This window comes from Myxine glutinosa, chromosome 1 (assembly GCF_964187855.1).
Source record: "Myxine glutinosa chromosome 1, kmMyxGlut1.1, whole genome shotgun sequence".
Taxonomy (NCBI): domain Eukaryota; kingdom Metazoa; phylum Chordata; class Myxini; order Myxiniformes; family Myxinidae; genus Myxine; species Myxine glutinosa.
Genome location: NC_136261.1, coordinates 352,244,927 through 352,265,274, shown reverse-complemented (window position 1 = coordinate 352,265,274; position 20,348 = coordinate 352,244,927). Strand labels below are relative to the sequence as shown.

At 42.3% G+C, this 20,348-nt stretch overlaps 1 protein-coding gene across 1 annotated transcript in view; it reads left to right on the top strand.

Moving 5' to 3' along the window:
• Nucleotides 1-5,059: 5,059 nt before the first annotated feature.
• Nucleotides 5,060-20,348, top strand: part of LOC144889831 (uncharacterized) — a 121,654-nt gene continuing 106,365 nt past the window's right edge. The window contains exon 1 of the mRNA XM_078771037.1: nucleotides 5,060-5,410. Within this exon, the coding sequence (XP_078627163.1) occupies nucleotides 5,111-5,410 (300 nt within the window). The 5' untranslated portion in view covers nucleotides 5,060-5,110. The remainder of the gene's footprint in view (nucleotides 5,411-20,348) is intronic.

Sequence of the window (20,348 nt, the reverse complement as noted above, 5' to 3'; positions counted from 1 at the left end):
TTCCCCAATTTCGGCTGATGAACTTGAAGCAGCTGTGCGGAGCCTGAAAGATGGGAAAGCTTCTGGAATAGATGGCCTGCCCGCAGAATTCTACAAGACCTTCTGGGCCCTTGTGGGACCTGACTTACTCGATGAAAGCATATGTGCCAGAGAACTTCCAATGTCTTGTAGACGAGCATTCGTTTGTTTGCTACCAAAAGCTGGGAATCTTCAACTGGTTGATAACTGGCAACCTGTCTCCTTATTGTGTGTTGATTACCAGATTCTCTCTAAAGTACTTGCTAATCGTATGAAGACTGTGATCAGTTCAGTTGTACAGCCGGACCAGACCTATTGTGTGCCTGGAAAATCTATTTATGATAATATTTTTTTGGTAAGAGATGTTATTTCATGCAATAATTTCCTGCGTGACGATTTTGGATTGCTGTTTCTTGATCAAACTAAGGCCTTCGACCATGTTGACCACAAGTACCTTTTTCTGTCCTGAAAGGAATGGGGTTTGGTGAAACATTCATCTCTTATGTGAAACTCCTGAACACGAATACTCAATGTATGATAAAGATCAACAATAGGTTATGTTCTCCCTTTCCTTTCCAACGAGGTATTCGCCAAGCGTGCCCCCTCTCTGGGCTTTTATATATAGTCGCCCTTGAACCACTCCTTCGGTCTATTAGACAGCGAATACCTCAGGGAATGAGAATGATAGAAGGAGCCTTATTTGTGCAGATGGCTTATGCTGATGATGTCTGCGTTTTGATTAGAAGCTCCAATGATGTCTCTGCTTTACAACGTTGTATGCGAGATTTCTCTGCAGCCTCTTCCAGTGGGATCAATTGGAATAAAGGTACAGCATTATGGTGTGGCAAAAGCAGTCTCTCTTGTGTATCACCACCTTCACTCCCACATAACCTGGTCTGGAGAACGGATGGGGTTAAATATCTTGGAGTGCATATTGGTAATCGTGAAACAGAAATGAAAAATTGGGAAGGAGTGCTGGAACAAATTATGCACAGATTGAAAGCATGGGAAGGACTGCTGAGGTCCATCTCTTATAGAGGTCGTACTCTTGTCATAAACAATCTGGTTGCAACAAAATTATGGCAAATAATTATTGTTTTACAGCCATCAAACCAATATTAGTTATGGCTACTCAGCGAATGCTGGTAAACTTATTTTGGAGTGGCTACCATTGGCTGAGACCTGAGATATTGTACTACCCCCGGAAGGAAGGTGGCCAGGGCATTGTTGATATCGCTGGCCGGGTTGTGGCTTTTCAGCTGCAGTCTCTGCAGAGACTACTGTTCGCTGCCCTGCTGCTGCCCTGGCGGCCTTTTGGCGCCCTGGCGCTGCCCTGCTGCCCTGGCGTCCTGGCGGCGGTCTTTTGCTGCCCTGGCGGCCTTTTGCGTTTTTTCCGTTACAAGAGGCTGGTAAACTGAGATATGATCGGCAGCTTTTTTTGATTGACCTCGAGCATACAAATTTTGCCTCTCTTCCGAGGTTCTATCAGAGTTTATTGGATACTTGGAAAAGGTTTGACGTCCACTGCTTCCTTGAGGGCTATAATTGTCGAATGTTCCTTCAAGAACCCCTTTTCTTCAATAACTTTTTTCCTGGTATCCCTCATAGCCATGCCCTGATTAAAAAATGTATTCAAGGAGGGATCAACAAAGTACAGTCATGTGAAAAAGTAAGTACACCCCAGGTAAAGTTTTGACTTTTTCAACATATTTGAACATACAGCGATTTGATCTTCATTTCAACAATATTGATAGATAAAGGTGATATAATATAACAAATATCATGAAACATTTACATTTTGTAGTCCATTGTATAATTTAAATAAACATAAATGCAAATTTCGCATGTGGAAAAAGTAAGTACACCCTTGGCTCTAATAGGTGGTATTGCTCCCTTTGGCAGAAACAACCTCAAGAAGGCGTTTCTTATAACTGTCTACCAGTCTCTGACATCGACTGGGAGAAATTTTTGCCCACTCCTCCATGCAGAATTCTTTCAGCTGTGTGATGTTTGAGGGGTTTCTTGCATGCACAGCTCGTTTCAAATCCCCCCCACAACATCTCGATGGGATTTAGATCCGGGCTTTGACTTGGCCATTCCAGAACCCTCCATTTCTTTCTTTTCAGCCATTCCTTGGTGGATTTACTGGTATGTTTAGGATCATTGCCGTGTTGCAAGGTCCACCTTCGGTTGAGCTTCAACTTTCTGACAGATGGCCTCACATTATCCTCAAGCACCCTCTGGTACAATTAAGAATTCATAGTGGATTCCATGATGGTGAGCTGCCCAGGCCCTGATGCAGCAAAGCTGCCCCAAACTATAATATTTCCACCACCATGCTTTACAGTTGGTATCAGGTTCTTGTGGGCAAATGCTGTCTTTGGTTTTCGCCAAACATGTCTTCTGGTACTGTGGCCAAATAGCTCTACCTTTGACTCATCTGTCCAGAACACATTGTTCCAGAAGTGCTTGTCTTTGCCTAGGTGTTCATTGGCAAACTTTAGTCTTGCCCTGATGTTCTTTCTGGACAGCAAAGGTTTCCTTCTGGCACACCTCCTGGCGCTTCCCCTGGTCTTTAGTCTTGCCCTGATGTTCTTTCTGGACAGCAAAGGTTTCCTTCTGGCACACCTCCTGGCGCTTCTGGCGCTTCTCCCGAACAAAGACAGATGATGAGGTGGCACGGCAAATGCGGGACTCTCAGCGCGGCTGGCGATTACACTGCCGTTTTTCACTCGCACGACTTCATGCACCGTATATGGATCGGCCTCAAACTCAACCGAGCGTCACTTATAAAAGCGAGTATTTCGGTTCATGCGCGTCGGGCTTCGCCCGCGTATCTTGCGCAGTTTTCGGACGCTCACAACTCCTCTTCCACGATTCTTCCAAGCTGGTTAGTGTGCGCGAGTTCTCCCTGGGCAAGTCCTTCGTTCATCCGAGAGAATCCTCTAGTCTTTTCACCAATCCTTTTCGCGTGAGTCCTTCGCTTCAGTCCTTTCACCAATCCTTTTCGCGCGAGTCCTTCGCTTCAGTCCTTTCACCAAATCCTTTTCGCGCGAGTCCTCTTGCGCGCACATGGCAGTAGAGAGTCCTCCTGGGGCCTTTGCGCGATGGGTTATATAGATATGGCCCCTAACCTTCTGGAACCCTCTCGAACCTTCTCACCACGCCCTGTGATGCAATGCCACTGCCACCACCTCTGAGCCCTGATTGGCGGCTCGTGCTTACCGTCAGCGCTTCTGCCGCTCCACCTTCGGCTCTGTAGTCAGGTTCACTATGTTCAGATTGTTAAGTTCGTTGGTTTTCTTTGGAGATTTGCAAAACTATACATTTCTGGAAAGTTTATTGTATAACTAATCGGAAAAGTGATGTTTTCATTTGCACGGAAGGTTCCATGGCGGGCATCTTGGATTTTCAAAATGGCCGCGCTAAAAATTGATATTTCTCAATAGCTCGGCTTCTAGAATACCTAGGGTCTTGATTTTAACAGCTAAACCTACATTTTCAGGGGCAAGGAATCCAATCGTACCAAGTAAAATGGCATATACCCATCCCTAGACCAGTTACGGTCAGTTATGCCTTTTGCCCGACTATTTTTTCCATAGTTTGATATACATGTATCGTGTTTCTACTGTCCATTAGACCATTACACTTGTTACATCACTATTATGATGCCTGGTCCTATTATAAACTCCACACTAATCATAAGATGTGCAGTCATGTGATTGCAGTGCCACCTAGTGAGTGTAGTGACAACTACCGTTGCAACTGGTCCAGCGAGGACCAGAGTACTGTATGTTTTGCCCATTGTCAATAATTGTGGCATTTTGGATTGTCGCAAGTTTAGCCACGTGGTCCTATGCCTGACATTGGTCTTTGGCATAGGTTCATGCTCCCACAGTAATGAATATATACATTTGTTGAGACCCATGTAATGGTACAGCTAGCAAATAAATCAATGAAACAAGTGGCAGAATATCTGGTACCAGGCCTAGAAGTTCGCGACACTGCGCGAGAATCCATTTAGATTCTCGTGGAAGAATTTTGCGACTCTTCTAATTTGCATATGACCCTTCTAGCTGTAGTTTTGATTTTGTGTATTTGCAGGTCCTAATCCATCATGAGTGAGGTACGTGAGCTTGGTCAACACGTGTGTGAGGAATCCATGAACTGGGAGCTATGCTTGCTGTGCCAGTCTGGTGATACTGGGAAAGGAGCCTTGGTGTTACACCCCAGAATAGACTCCTACAATCGTCTCTTGGGGGTGATAAGAGAGAGAGCCAGCTTGAAAGATGGCAACTTTGTTCAAGTGCAAATACGACTGAAAGACAGCACAAAAGAAACACTGTGCCAAGAGAAGGCTGTTTGGCACCGCACTTGCTACGCCAGTGCAACAAACACAGAACTGATACAACGTGCAAGGGACCGCAGAGATCATGAACTGTCTACTGGGTCATATATTCCAAAGAAACGTGGACAGAAGAGAGGAAGCACAGAGATGGATGAGTCAGGTCCACCAACTTCTGGTTCTTCATTATGTTCATTGCCGTTTACACGGTCCTGCACTGTGCCACTGGATAAGGACCAGTGCTTCTTCTGTCAGATGGATGATGACCAGCAGTTGTTCACAGTTCGGATTGAAAATGCTGGTAAACAACTGAGAAAAGCTGTGGAGATGTCTGATGATGCATCATTGAAAACACGGCTGAACACATCTATCTCACCCACTGATGCACACGCAATAGACGTGAGGTACCACAAGCCATGTTGGACAAGGCATGTGTTCCACGTTGTGCGAGATGAAACTACCAGAAGTACAGACAAAGAGCACTTGCTGCAAAGGGCAAGTCTGATTGAGCTGATCAACCTCATCGATTTTCAAACTCAAAACCAAGCTTACCTCTCAATGGACGATATTGAAACCACCTATGTCAACATGCTTGGTGCAGAAGGCCTTGACCACCATTACCCTGCATTCACTAGACGCTGGCTGAAGGAAATGATCCTCACCGAGCTGCCCACCGTTAAGTCTGTTCTACAGAAGAATCGAAGGAAATCAGCCGTCCTCTACTCTCCAGACGCATGTGAGGAAGACATGGTCCATGCTGCTATCACAAGTGAAGAGGATGACGTGAAGAACATGAAGGCCATCTACAAATCAGCACAGGTGATACGCAAGAGCATTGCAGACTTCACAACGAAGGACAAGCCAGAATGTGCCATACCAGTGTCTAGCAACATCGATGATGTTCCAGCTGAACTATACACCATGATCCGCTGGATCATGGTGGGGCCCGTGGATGAGCTGGAGACCGAAGCGAAGACCAGTGTTGTTGACAGAATGGCACTCACATTGAGCCAAAACATCATGTATGGATTCAAGTCCACCAGACAGGTGAAGTACAATCCAAGCAGTGATTCTGCAACATTCAGGCCACAACATGCAAGAGAAAACCCCCAAGAAAACCCCCAACCCCGAGACATCGACCAGAAACATGCAATTGGGAACTATGAGTTCACTTTGACACCGAGAGCACTCCTCGCTCCAAATGGGGCAATGCTGCCATGTACTGACAAATCAAAGTTAATCCACCTCCTGGGGAAGTTGCCACAAGCAGAACCCCCCCATGATGATCAGCAGCCACTGCAAGCTGCAAGTGCTCTGCACCCAGATGCAGCAGATGTAGAAACCATGGACTTCACATCCAGTGAACCTCCTCATGCATGTCGGAAAATTGCAGTGGTGGACGGGATGGTGATTGTGCAGAAGCTCACCAAGCACCAGCCACCTTGGTGACAGTCAAAGATCTCAGTGACTGCTTCAATCGGAGACTGATGTCTATAACCAGAGAATATGACGAGATTATTCTCGTGTTCGATACCTACAAGGCTGACTCCCTGAAGAGTACCACAAGGGAGAAAAGGAGGCAAGGAAAGGATCCAATCAAATATCAGGTCAGAGATGACACCAACATCAAACACATTCCAATGAGCCGGTTCCTTTTCCATGACAAAACAAAGGCTGAACTGACCGAGTATCTGGCAGCAAAAACCCTTGAGTGCAACATAGACTCGTCAAAGCTGGTCATCACATCTGCTTCAGGACACACTAGGAGCAACAGCGAGCTCCTCTTTCAGGACAACAATCACGAAGAAGCAGACACACTGATGATCCAACAGGCAGTGCTGGAATCACATCAGAACCCACGTGATGCAGAGTTGATGTTCTTCTCTCCAGACACAGACGTACTAGTGCTGGTCATAGCAAATTATGACCTCTTGCTGAGAAACACATCAATTTCGATGACATCTGGAGTTGTCCAAGTAGAGCCAATATGGACAGCTCTAGGTCCCGAAAGAGCGAAGGCTTTGCCCGCCTTCCATGCATTCACGGGGGCAGACAATACTGGGAGATTCTCTAGAATAGGCAAGGCAACATGGCTGCAAGTCTACATCAAATGTCATCAAGATGTCATCAAGGCTCTGCAGATGCTAGAAGATGCCACTGAGGTGACTGAAGATATGCTCTCTACATTATCTACATTTGTATGTGCTGCATACTCACCAAAGGGCATTCACATCGAGACGATCCCAGAGCTACGATGGCATCTCTTCTGTAAGCACATGGCAGAAAGTGACCAACTTCCTCCTACCCTTGGGGCTCTCAAGCAGCACATCCTCAGAGTCCACATCCAGGCCAGAGTATGGGGTCAGGCAAGTATCCCTGAGCAGGAGTTCCTGGATCCACTGAAAAGTGGCTTCTACAAGGACACAGATGGTCAGGTCAAGCCCACCACAACTGAGGTTCTCCCAGCCCCCAAGGCCATCATCGAGGTGGTTAGATGTCAATGCAAGGCAGACTGTTCATCTTCCAGATGTTCTTGCAGATCAAAGAACTTAACATGCACAGACCTCTGTCAGTGCAGCACCCAGTGCCAGAACGATGAGGACTCCCACGATGTGATGTTGTCTGATGAGAGTGATGACGATGTGTAAACGTGTTTATTGTCAGAGACGCTGTAATCGATTAGTCCCTATATAAATACTTGATCTGATGTGTTCTCCTACGCCATGATATTCAAGCTGATTTTTAGCTGAAGTCCAGGTACATAGCATCCAAGAGGTTGCCCTAAAATTAATGCTTGAGGTTACCTATTCCTGAAATTCACAACTCTCCATGCAGGTTATCTTCTTTGTACTACAGAATAAAACATTCGTCAACATAATATTTGGCTCTATGATTACTTTAGCTTATTTTACTTGGTACTATTGGATTCCTTGCCCCAGAAAATGTAGGTTTAGCTGTTAAAATCAAGACCCTAGGTCATCTAGAAGCCAAGATATTGAGAAACATCAATTTTTAGCGTGGCCATTTTGAAAATCCAAGATGGCCGCCATGGAACCTTCCATGCAAATGAAAACATCACTTTTCCGATTTGTTATACTATAAAGTTTCCAAAAAAGTATAGTTTTGCAAATCCCAAGAAAAACCAACGAAAATACACAGTGAACCTGACTACTGCCCCGAACCTCCTAGCCTGTCTTGTGTTAATTCGCCCAAAATGAACCAAAGTTAGCCCAAAGGGGCATGAGGCTTAGGGAAGCTGGAAAGTCGGTAGAAGTAGGGCCTATTCTCCTGACTCTACTCAACACAGAACTAACAATGGAAAAGGACTAAGCTCACAAATACGAAGACATAACTACACTATCGCGAGGCTACATGTTCCTGGTGTGACTAACTATGAGGGGGAAATTTAACCTGTATCAGACTCACTGTACAAACTCAAAACCGCAACACTATCTTTTTAAATCAGAAAATAATAATAAATGGCATTGATAAAATTATTGACACCCCAGACTTAATATTTGGTGGCACAGCCTTTGGACAAAATAATTGCAGGCAAGCACTTCCTATAGCCATGAATGAGCTTCCTGCACCTCTCCACTGGCAGCTTGGCCCAATCTTCTTGTGCAAACTGCTCCAGTTCTCCGAGATATGAAGGGTGCCTTCTGCCAACTGCTATTTTCAGATCTCCCCACAGATGTTCAATGGAATTTAGATCTGGACCCATTGCTGGTCACTTCTGAACAGTCCAGTGTTTTATCTTGAACCATTCCTGGGTGCTTTTTGAAATGTGTTTGGGGTCATTGTCCTGCAGCAAGACCCATGACCTTCGACAGCGACCCAGGTTTCTGACACTGCGTTGAACATTGTGCTCCAAAATGCCTTGGTAATCTCCTGATTTAATGATGCCATGCACACATTCAAGGCACCCAGTGCCAGAGGCAGCACAGCAACCCCAAAATATCACTGAACCTCCTTCATGTTTGACTGTAGGGAGGATGTTCTTTTCTTAGAAGGCTTCATTTTGTTTTTTGTAAACATTGAGATGATGTGCTTTACCAAAAAACTCTAATTTGGTCTTATGTGTCCACAAGACATTCTCCCAGAAGGATTTTGCCTTGTTCAGGTGTGTTTTAGCAACCTCCAGTCAGGCTTTCTTCTGTCTCTCTCTCAGCAGTGGGGTCCTCCTGGGTCTCCTACCATAGAACCCCCTTTCATGGAGTTGGTGACAGATGGGGCGAGTTGAAACTTTCATACCTTGTGCCTGAAGGTCAGCTTGAATCTGTTTGGCAGTTGGTCGAGGTGCTTTCTCCACCATTCAAACAATCTTTTACTGCAATCTTCGATCAAGTTTTATTTTGCGTCCATGCCCAGGGAGGTTGGCCATAATTCCATGGGCCTTAAACTTCCTGACAACATTGTGTATGGTGGACACAGAAACATCAAGGTCTCTGGATATGGACTTGTAGCCTTGAGATTGTCCATACTTTGCTACAACCTTGTGTCTGACCTCCTCTGACAATTTTCTGGTTTTCTTTATTTTCTCAATGCTTATTGCATACACACAGTGATGTGAAAATGAATTGGAGCCAACAAAGTCCTCTCTGAAGTACCGAGGTTTTAATGCAATCGACCTGGTGCATCAGCAAATATAACATCATTAGCACAATATTAGTCGACATGATACAAGGAATACATGGCAATACATTTGAATGAAGCATCATCAGCCAGGCATGTGTATTGTGCCAAACACTCGCTTTATGTAGACTTTTCATATCATTCTCCCTGTCTTAAGAATAACACTAATAGGAATAGTCAAAACCGAAGCGGGTTGGTGGTTGACACAGTTGACCGCCACGAGTGTGATACACACCATCGACCCCAGAGCTAGGCATAGACCGCTCACCATCACCCTGCGATTTCCTATCAGACCCGGGAGAATCTGCAGTCGGAGGTAAAGGAGACATGATTTCGTACGGTGAGGCAGTGTCATTCTCCGTAGTCATGGTAGGGCTTGAGTCGGGCATGATGGGGGTGGTTGAATCAGCTTCTAGTTCATCCATCTCACCACAAGGTGCTAAGTGGCACAGCGGCACCATAGTTTCCCTACCGTCTGAAAGTCCAGCATGCGCGTACTGCGGATTTGCTTCCAGTATGTCTACCCGGTCAGCAAGCGGCTCATATTTTCACTGACGAAACATGTGTTTGAGAAGCGCAGGTCCGGGCTCAGTTAACCACGCGGGCAAGGGGTGGGCACTAGTACCTCGACGTTGGTGCAGGAAGAGTCTATCATTGGGCATAGAATTAGTGGTGGTCCACAGCAGGGAGCAGATTGAATACATAGCCTCTGGGAGCATCCTTTCCCACATTGTCAGGGCTAAACTGCGTGTTCGCCAGGCCATCATGACCGCCCTCCACATAACACTGTAATATTTTTCAATTTGTTCGTTTCCTCGGGGGTTATAGGCGGTGGTATGACTGGAAGCGATGCCACATTTGAGGAGAAACTGCTGAAGGTCCCGCGACATAAAAGCAGTCCACCGATCACTGTGTATGAAGGCAGGATATCCGAACATCAGAAAGAGCTGCCAGAAGCAACGAATCACTGTCTGAGCATACATGTCAGCACATGGAAATGCGAATGGGAATCGAGAGAACTCGTCCACTACAGTCAGCATGTACCGATTACCGGGCAAGGGCCCCTTGAAATCGACATTCAGTCGTTCCCATGGTTTACCAGCATGAATGAGGGTACCCACCGCTGGCTGTTAGAAGCTTGGTTTTAGTTCTTCGCAAACCACACAGGTCTTGCATAAATGGCGTATCTCCTCCACGGAGAAAGGTAAGTTCTTGCTCCTAACGAAGTGAATCATCCGCGTCACGCCAATCATCGCAGAGCGACGCGTGGTTATCACGCAGGCCGGCGATGGTCATCCCAGCACAGACAGGCCGAGAGCACATCAGCAGCGAGGTTGAGCATACCCAACTTGTTCTTAATTATAAAGTGGTAGTCAGCCAGTTCAATGCACCAGCGAGCAATCTTCTCATGCTTAATCTTTTGAGAATGCTTCCTGTCATACATGAATGAAACAGGCTGTTGATCGGTTATGACGGTAAAGCGACGTCCAAGAAGGAGATGCCTCCATTGGCGGATCGGCTCTATCACGGCATATGCTTCCTTTTCTACGGAAGAGTGACGTCTTGGGCTATCATTTGGAGTCCTTTAGAAGAAAGCCACGGGGCAGGCCCCCTGGCTCAGTGTTGCTGCGATTGCGCCATCAGATGCATCTGTTTCTATTACAAAAGGGATTGTCTCATCGATTGAAGTCATGACCGAGTTGTCGACGTCCTCCTTTTGTTGTTGGAATGCTGTGTCGGTGCAAGGGAAATTTGTTTGCATTCCACAAGTGGCCTTATTTTCTCTGAGAAGCGCTGGATCCACATGCTTTAATGAGCGAGTAATCCCATTGTTCGGCGGAGAGTTACACGGCCTACAGGAAGGGCAAGGTCGAGTAGGGGCTGGAGGCAAGTAGGGGCGAGGGACTTGCATATCTGGTCACTGAATACAACCACCAAGTATTTTTGAGGTCAACGTATACCAAAAGGTCAACATAGGCCAAATTTCTAAAATCCTCAATTTTCATCCAATTGACTTGAATGTGAAGAGGACTTGCATATCTGGTCACTGAATTGAACCACCAAGTATTTTTGAGGTCAACATTGGCCAAAAGGTCAACATAGGCCAAAATTCTAAAATCCTCAATTTCTATCCAATTGACTTGAAATTTGAAGAGGACTTGCATATCTGGTCAATGAATTCAACCACCAAGTATATTTGAGGTCAACATAGGCCGAAAGGTCAACATAGGCCAAGTTTTTAAAATCCTCAATGTTCATCAGATTGACTTGAAAATTGAACAGCATTTGCACATTGAGTCACTAAATAGGAGAACAAGCTATTTTTGAGGTCAAAATGTCAAAGGTCAACTCAAGGTCAACCTTCCAAAATCATCATTTTTCATCTGAAAAATCGTCACTTTTCTTCCTATTGACCCGAGTTTTGATCAAGATTGTCAATTTTAATCTTGATGGGATGGACAATTTGCTGCATCAATGGAATTATTTTTCTTGGGTGTGGTTGGTGGATTTTGAACGTATCGTGCGTGCTCCGCATGACGTCTTCTTGTTACTTGAAAAATCGAATATTTTTCAAGTATATTGGTCGGTTGCGTTTGTGGTTCTGTCTGTCTGTCTGTCTATCTGTCTGTCAGTTTGTTTATTTTTCACCGGCCGACAGGTCACAATTTTTAAGCGATCTTCACGAACCATCACCAAATGGTGGAGTTGGTCACAAGCAAGAAGTCTATTGTTTTTGGTGCCAATAGGCCAAAGGTTACCAACATTGCGAAACTTCTAAAATCCTCAATTTTCATCCAGTTGACTTGAAATTTGAAGAGGACTGGCATATTTGGTCACTGATTCAACCACCAAGTATATTTCAGGTCAACATCGGCCAAAAGGTCAACATAGGCCAAATTTCTAAAATCCTCAATTTTCATCCAGTTGACTTGAAATTTGAAGAGGACTTGCATATCTGGTCACTGAATTTAACCACCAAGTATTTTTAAGGTCAACATTGGCCAAAAGGTCAACATAAGCCAAAATTCTAAAATCCTCAATTTTCATCCGATTGACTTGAAATTTGAAGAGGACTTCCATATCTGGTCAATGAATTCAACCAACAAGTATTTTTGAGGCTAACAGAGACCAAAGGTCAACATAGGCCAAATTTCTAAAATCCTCAATTTTCATCCAATTGACTTGAAATTTGAAGAGGACTTGTATATCTTGTCAATGAATTCAACCACCAAGTATTTTTGAGGTCAACCTCGGCCAAAAGGTCAACATAGGCCAAAAGGTCAACATAGGCCAAAATTCTAAAATACTCACTTTTCATCCAATTGACTTGAAATTTGAAGAGGACTTGCAAATCTGGTCAAAGAATTCAACCAACAAGTATTTTTGAGGTCAACAGAGACCAAAATGTCAACATAGGCCAAATTTCTAAAATCCTCAATTTTCATCCAATTGACTTGAAATGTGAAGAGGACTTGCATATCTGGTCACTGAATTCAACCACCAAGTATTTTTGAGGTCAACATTGGCCAAAAGGTCAACATAGGCCAAAACTCTAAAATCCTCAATTTTCATCCGATTGACTTGAAATTTGAAGAGGACTTGCATATCTGGTCAATGAATTCAGCCACAAAGTATATTTGAGGTCAACATCGGCCAAAAGTCTCTCCGAAAAGATCGACTGGACAACCCTCCCATCTACTTTCTCAACAATCCTCTCCAAGAAGTTCTGTCGCTCAAGATTTTGGGTCTCACTATCTGCCATGATCTTTCTTGGGAAAACCACATTTCCAAGCTGGTCTCCAAAGCCAGTCGCCGACTGGGCATCCTCCGTCGTGCGAAGTCCTTCCTCGGCACACCTGAGCTCCTCACCACATACAAGGCTTTCATCCGCAGCTCAATGGAATACTGTTCTCCCCTATGGGCCGGTGCTCCTGCCTCACACCTAGCTCGGCTTCACGCTGTTGAAACCAAAGCTTTCAGAATTATTGGAATCTCCCGCGATGAAGCTATCTCTGAGGGCCTTTCACTCACTCACCGCAGGCAGGTAGGTGGTCTTTCTGTCTTCTACCGACTCCTCTCCGGCCTTGCACCCCCAGCTCTCTCTGTGCTCTGTCCCCCAAATATTCCTACAGGTCGCACAAGATCTGCCAGCAACCCTCTGATGGTTAAACTGCCGAAATCTCGGCTCTCCGCTCACCTTCACTCTTTCATTCCTCTTTTCTCCCGCCTCTGGAACAAACTCCCTCACTCCCTTCAATCCCACTCCTCCCTCCAGGTCTTTAAAACAGCTGTTCACCACCATCTCTTATCTTCCCCCATCCAAAACCTTGATCTTTTCTACCCCCGCTAATTCACCCCAGATCCACCTTGTTTGAAATTCCAACTTCTTTCCTGGAAGTCCTGGCAGTGTCCATATGTTTTATACCTCTCCCACTGCCCCCTTCCCACGCCCCCCCCCCCCCCCCCCAAAGCCCTCGCCCTCTCTCAGATCTCTCGATGTCTCCATGTCTCTCGGTCCCTGCTCTCAAATGTTGTGTTTGTGTCCTTCCCCCTCTCTCCCCATCTTGTCTACCGCTCCCTATGTTATATGTTTTATGTGTCGGTTTGTCTTTCTGTGTGTTCATGTGATTAATGTTCGCTCTTTCACGAGCCTCGATATTGTATACAAAAAAAAAAAAAAAAAAAAAAAAAAAAAAAAGGACAACAAAGGCCAAATTTCTAAAATCCTCAATTTTCATCCAATTGACTTGAAATTTGAAGAGGACTTGCATATCTGGTCAATGAATTCAACCACCAAGTATTTTTGAGGTCAACATCGGCCAAAAGATCAACATGGGCCAAATTTCTAAAATCCTCAATTTTCATCTGATTGACTTGACATTTGAAGAGGAGTTGCATATCTGGTCACTGAATTCAAACACCAAGTATATTTGAGGTCAACATATGCCAAAAGGTCAGCATCGGCAAAATTTCTAAAATCCTCAATTTTCATCCAGTTGACTTGAAATTTGAAGATGACTTGCATATCTGGTCACTGATTCACCCACCAAGTATTTTTGAGGTCAACATATGCCAAAAGTTCAACAGAGGCCAAATTTCTAAAATCCTCAATTTTCATCAACTTGACTTGAAATGTGAAGAGGACTTGCATATCTGGTCACTGAATTCAACCACCAAGTATTTTTGAGGACAACATTGGCCAAAAGGTCAACATAGGTCAAAATTCTAAAATCCTCAATTTCCATCCAATTGGCTTGAAATTTGAAGAGGACTTGCATATCTGGACAAATAATTCAACCACCAAGTATATTTGAGGTCAACATAGGCCGAAAGGTCAACATAGGCCAAGTTTTTTAAATCCTCAATGTTCATCAGATTGACTTGAAAATTGAACAGCATTTGCACATTGAGTCAATAAATAGGAGAACCAGCTATTTTTGAGGTCAACATTGGCCAAAAGGTCAACATAGGCCAAAATTCTAAAATCCTCAATTTTCATCCAATTGACTTGAAATTTGAAGAAGACTTGCATATCTGGTCAGTGAATTCAACCACCAAGTATTTTTGAGGTCAACCTCCGCCAAAAGGTCAACATAGGCCAGATTTCTAAAATCCTCAATTTTCATCCAGTTGACTTGAAATTTGAAGATCACTTGCATATCTGGTCACTGAATTCAACCACCAAGTGTTTTTGAGGTCAACACATGCCAGAAGGTCATCATAGGCCAAATTTCTAAAATCCTAAATTTTCATCCAATTGACTTGAAATTTGAAGAGGACTTGCATATCTGGTCACTGAATTTAACCACCAAGTATTTTTGAGGTCAACATTGGCCAAAAGGTCAACATAGGCCAAAATTCTAAAATCCTCAATTTTCATCCGATTGACTTGAAATTTGAAGAGAACTTGCATATCTGGTCAATGAATTCAGCCACAAAGTATATTTGAGGTCAACATCAGCCAAAAGGTCAACAAAAGCCAAATTTCTAAAATTCTCAATTTTCATCCGATTGACTTGAAATTTGAAGAGGACTTGCATATCTGGTCAGTGAATTCAACCACCAAGTATTTTTGAGGTCAACATATACCAAAAGGTCAACATAGGCCAAATTTCTAAAATCCTCAATTTTCATCCAATTAACTTGAAATTTGAAGAGGACTTGCATATCTGGTCACTGAATTCAACCACCCAGTAGTTTTGAAGTCAACATCGGCCAAAAGTGCAACATAGGCCAAATTTCTAAAATCCTCAATTTTCATCCGAATTAATTGAAATTTGAAGAGGACTTGTATATCTGGTTACTGAATTCAACCACCAAGTATTTTTGAGGTCAACATTGGCCAAAAGGTCAAAATAGACCAAATTTCTAAAATACTCAATTTTCATCCAGTTGACTTGAAATTTGAAGAGGACTGGCATATTTGGTCACTGATTCAACCACCAAGTATATTTCAGGTCAACATCGGCGAAAAGGTCAACATAGGCCAAATTTCTAAAATCCTCAATTTTCATCCGATTGACTTGAAATTTGAAGAGGACTGGCATATTTGGTCACTGATTCAACCACCAAGTATTTTTGAGGTCAACATAGGCCAAAAGATCAACATGGGCCAAATTTCTAAAATCCTCAATTTTCATCCGAATTAATTGAAATTTGAAGAGGACTTGTATATCTGGTTACTGAATTCAACGACCAAGTAGTTTTGAGGTCAACATTGGCCAAAAGGTCAAAATAGACCAAATTTCTAAAAATCCTCAATTTTCATCCAGTTGACTTGAAATTTGAAGAGGACTGGCATATTTGGTCACTGATTCAACCACCAAGTATATTTCAGGTCAACATCGGCCAAAAGGTCAACATAGGCCAAATTTCTAAAATCCTCAATTTTCATCCAGTTGACTTGACATTTGAAGATGACTTGCATATCTGGTCACAGAATTCAACCACCAAGTATTTTTGAGGTCAACATATGCCAAAAGTTCAACATAGGCCAAATTTCTAAAATCCTCAATTTTCATCCAATTGACTTGAAATTTGAAGAGTACTTGCATAGCTGGTCAATGAATTCAACCACCAAGTATTTTTCAGGTCAACATTGGCCAAAAGATCAACATGGGCCAAATTTCTAAAATCCTCAATTTTCATCCGATTGACTTGACATTTGAAGAGGACTTGCATATCTGGTCACTGAATTGAACCACCAAGTATTTTTGAGGTCAACATTGGCCAAAAGGTCAACATAGGCCAAAATTCTAAAATCCTCAATTTTCATCCAATTGACTTGAAATTTGAAGAGGACTTGCATATCTGGTCAATGAATTCAACCACCAAGTATATTTGAGGTCAACATAGGCCGAAAGGTCAACATAGGCCAAGTTTTTAAAATCCTCAATGTTCATCAGATTGACTTGAAAATTGAACAGCATTTGCACATTGAGTCACTAAATAGGAGAACAAGCTATTTTTGAGGTCAAAATGTCAAAGGTCAACTCAAGGTCAACCTTCCAAAATCATCATTTTTCATCTGAAAAATCGTCACTTTTCTTCCTATTGACCCGAGTTTTGATCAAGATTGTCAATTTTAATCTTGATGGGATGGACAATTTGCTGCATCAATGGAATTATTTTTCTTGGGTGTGGTTGGTGGATTTTGAACGTATCGTGCTCCGCATGACGTCTTCTTGTTACTTGAAAAATCGAATATTTTTCAAGTATATTGGTCGGTTGCGTTTGTGGTTCTGTCTGTCTGTCTGTCTATCTGTCTGTCAGTTTGTTTATTTTTCACCGGCCGACAGGTCACAATTTTTAAGCGATCTTCACGAACCATCACCAAATGGTGGAGTTGGTCACAAGCAAGAAGTCTATTGTTTTTGGTGCCAATAGGCCAAAGGTTACCAACATTGCGAAACTTCTAAAATCCTCAATTTTCATCCAGTTGACTTGAAATTTGAAGAGGACTGGCATATTTGGTCACTGATTCAACCACCAAGTATATTTCAGGTCAACATCGGCCAAAAGGTCAACATAGGCCAAATTTCTAAAATCCTCAATTTTCATCCAGTTGACTTGAAATTTGAAGAGGACTTGCATATCTGGTCACTGAATTTAACCACCAAGTATTTTTAAGGTCAACATTGGCCAAAAGGTCAACATAAGCCAAAATTCTAAAATCCTCAATTTTCATCCGATTGACTTGAAATTTGAAGAGGACTTCCATATCTGGTCAATGAATTCAACCAACAAGTATTTTTGAGGCTAACAGAGACCAAAGGTCAACATAGGCCAAATTTCTAAAATCCTCAATTTTCATCCAATTGACTTGAAATTTGAAGAGGACTTGTATATCTTGTCAATGAATTCAACCACCAAGTATTTTTGAGGTCAACCTCGGCCAAAAGGTCAACATAGGCCAAAAGGTCAACATAGGCCAAAATTCTAAAATACTCACTTTTCATCCAATTGACTTGAAATTTGAAGAGGACTTGCAAATCTGGTCAAAGAATTCAACCAACAAGTATTTTTGAGGTCAACAGAGACCAAAATGTCAACATAGGCCAAATTTCTAAAATCCTCAATTTTCATCCAATTGACTTGAAATGTGAAGAGGACTTGCATATCTGGTCACTGAATTCAACCACCAAGTATTTTTGAGGTCAACATTGGCCAAAAGGTCAACATAGGCCAAAACTCTAAAATCCTCAATTTTCATCCGATTGACTTGAAATTTGAAGAGGACTTGCATATCTGGTCAATGAATTCAGCCACAAAGTATATTTGAGGTCAACATCGGCCAAAAGGACAACAAAGGCCAAATTTCTAAAATCCTCAATTTTCATCCAATTGACTTGAAATTTGAAGAGGACTTGCATATCTGGTCAATGAATTCAACCACCAAGTATTTTTGAGGTCAACATCGGCCAAAAGATCAACATGGGCCAAATTTCTAAAATCCTCAATTTTCATCTGATTGACTTGACATTTGAAGAGGAGTTGCATATCTGGTCACTGAATTCAAACACCAAGTATATTTGAGGTCAACATATGCCAAAAGGTCAGCATCGGCAAAATTTCTAAAATCCTCAATTTTCATCCAGTTGACTTGAAATTTGAAGATGACTTGCATATCTGGTCACTGATTCACCCACCAAGTATTTTTGAGGTCAACATATGCCAAAAGTTCAACAGAGGCCAAATTTCTAAAATCCTCAATTTTCATCAACTTGACTTGAAATGTGAAGAGGACTTGCATATCTGGTCACTGAATTCAACCACCAAGTATTTTTGAGGACAACATTGGCCAAAAGGTCAACATAGGTCAAAATTCTAAAATCCTCAATTTCCATCCAATTGGCTTGAAATTTGAAGAGGACTTGCATATCTGGACAAATAATTCAACCACCAAGTATATTTGAGGTCAACATAGGCCGAAAGGTCAACATAGGCCAAAATTCTAAAATCCTCAATTTTCATCCGATTGACTTGAAATTTGAAGAGAACTTGCATATCTGGTCAATGAATTCAGCCACAAAGTATATTTGAGGTCAACATCAGCCAAAAGGTCAACAAAAGCCAAATTTCTAAAATTCTCAATTTTCATCCGATTGACTTGAAATTTGAAGAGGACTTGCATATCTGGTCAGTGAATTCAACCACCAAGTATTTTTGAGGTCAACATATACCAAAAGGTCAACATAGGCCAAATTTCTAAAATCCTCAATTTTCATCCAATTAACTTGAAATTTGAAGAGGACTTGCATATCTGGTCACTGAATTCAACCACCCAGTAGTTTTGAAGTCAACATCGGCCAAAAGTGCAACATAGGCCAAATTTCTAAAATCCTCAATTTTCATCCGAATTAATTGAAATTTGAAGAGGACTTGTATATCTGGTTACTGAATTCAACCACCAAGTATTTTTGAGGTCAACATTGGCCAAAAGGTCAAAATAGACCAAATTTCTAAAATACTCAATTTTCATCCAGTTGACTTGAAATTTGAAGAGGACTGGCATATTTGGTCACTGATTCAACCACCAAGTATATTTCAGGTCAACATCGGCGAAAAGGTCAACATAGGCCAAATTTCTAAAATCCTCAATTTTCATCCGATTGACTTGAAATTTGAAGAGGACTGGCATATTTGGTCACTGATTCAACCACCAAGTATTTTTGAGGTCAACATAGGCCAAAAGATCAACATGGGCCAAATTTCTAAAATCCTCAATTTTCATCCGAATTAATTGAAATTTGAAGAGGACTTGTATATCTGGTTACTGAATTCAACGACCAAGTAGTTTTGAGGTCAACATTGGCCAAAAGGTCAAAATAGACCAAATTTCTAAAAATCCTCAATTTTCATCCAGTTGACTTGAAATTTGAAGAGGACTGGCATATTTGGTCACTGATTCAACCACCAAGTATATTTCAGGTCAACATCGGCCAAAAGGTCAACATAGGCCAAATTTCTAAAATCCTCAATTTTCATCCAGTTGACTTGACATTTGAAGATGACTTGCATATCTGGTCACAGAATTCAACCACCAAGTATTTTTGAGGTCAACATATGCCAAAAGTTCAACATAGGCCAAATTTCTAAAATCCTCAATTTTCATCCAATTGACTTGAAATTTGAAGAGTACTTGCATAGCTGGTCAATGAATTCAACCACCAAGTATTTTTCAGGTCAACATCGGCCAAAAGATCAACATGGGCCAAATTTCTAAAATCCTCAATTTTCATCCGATTGACTTGACATTTGAAGAGGACTTGCATATCTGGTCACTGAATTGAACCAACAAGTATTTTTGAGGTCAACATTGGCCAAAAGGTCAACATAGGCCAAAATTCTAAAATCCTCAATTTTCATCCAATTGACTTGAAATTTGAAGAGGACTTGCATATCTGGTCAATGAATTCAACCACCAAGTATATTTGAGGTCAACATAGGCCGAAAGGTCAACATAGGCCAAGTTTTTAAAATCCTCAATGTTCATCAGATTGACTTGAAAATTGAACAGCATTTGCACATTGAGTCACTAAATAGGAGAACAAGCTATTTTTGAGGTCAAAATGTCAAAGGTCAACTCAAGGTCAACCTTCCAAAATCATCATTTTTCATCTGAAAAATCGTCACTTTTCTTCCTATTGACCCGAGTTTTGATCAAGATTGTCAATTTTAATCTTGATGGGATGGACAATTTGCTGCATCAATGGAATTATTTTTCTTGGGTGTGGTTGGTGGATTTTGAACGTATCGTGCTCCGCATGACGTCTTCTTGTTACTTGAAAAATCGAATATTTTTCAAGTATATTGGTCGGTTGCGTTTGTGGTTCTGTCTGTCTGTCTG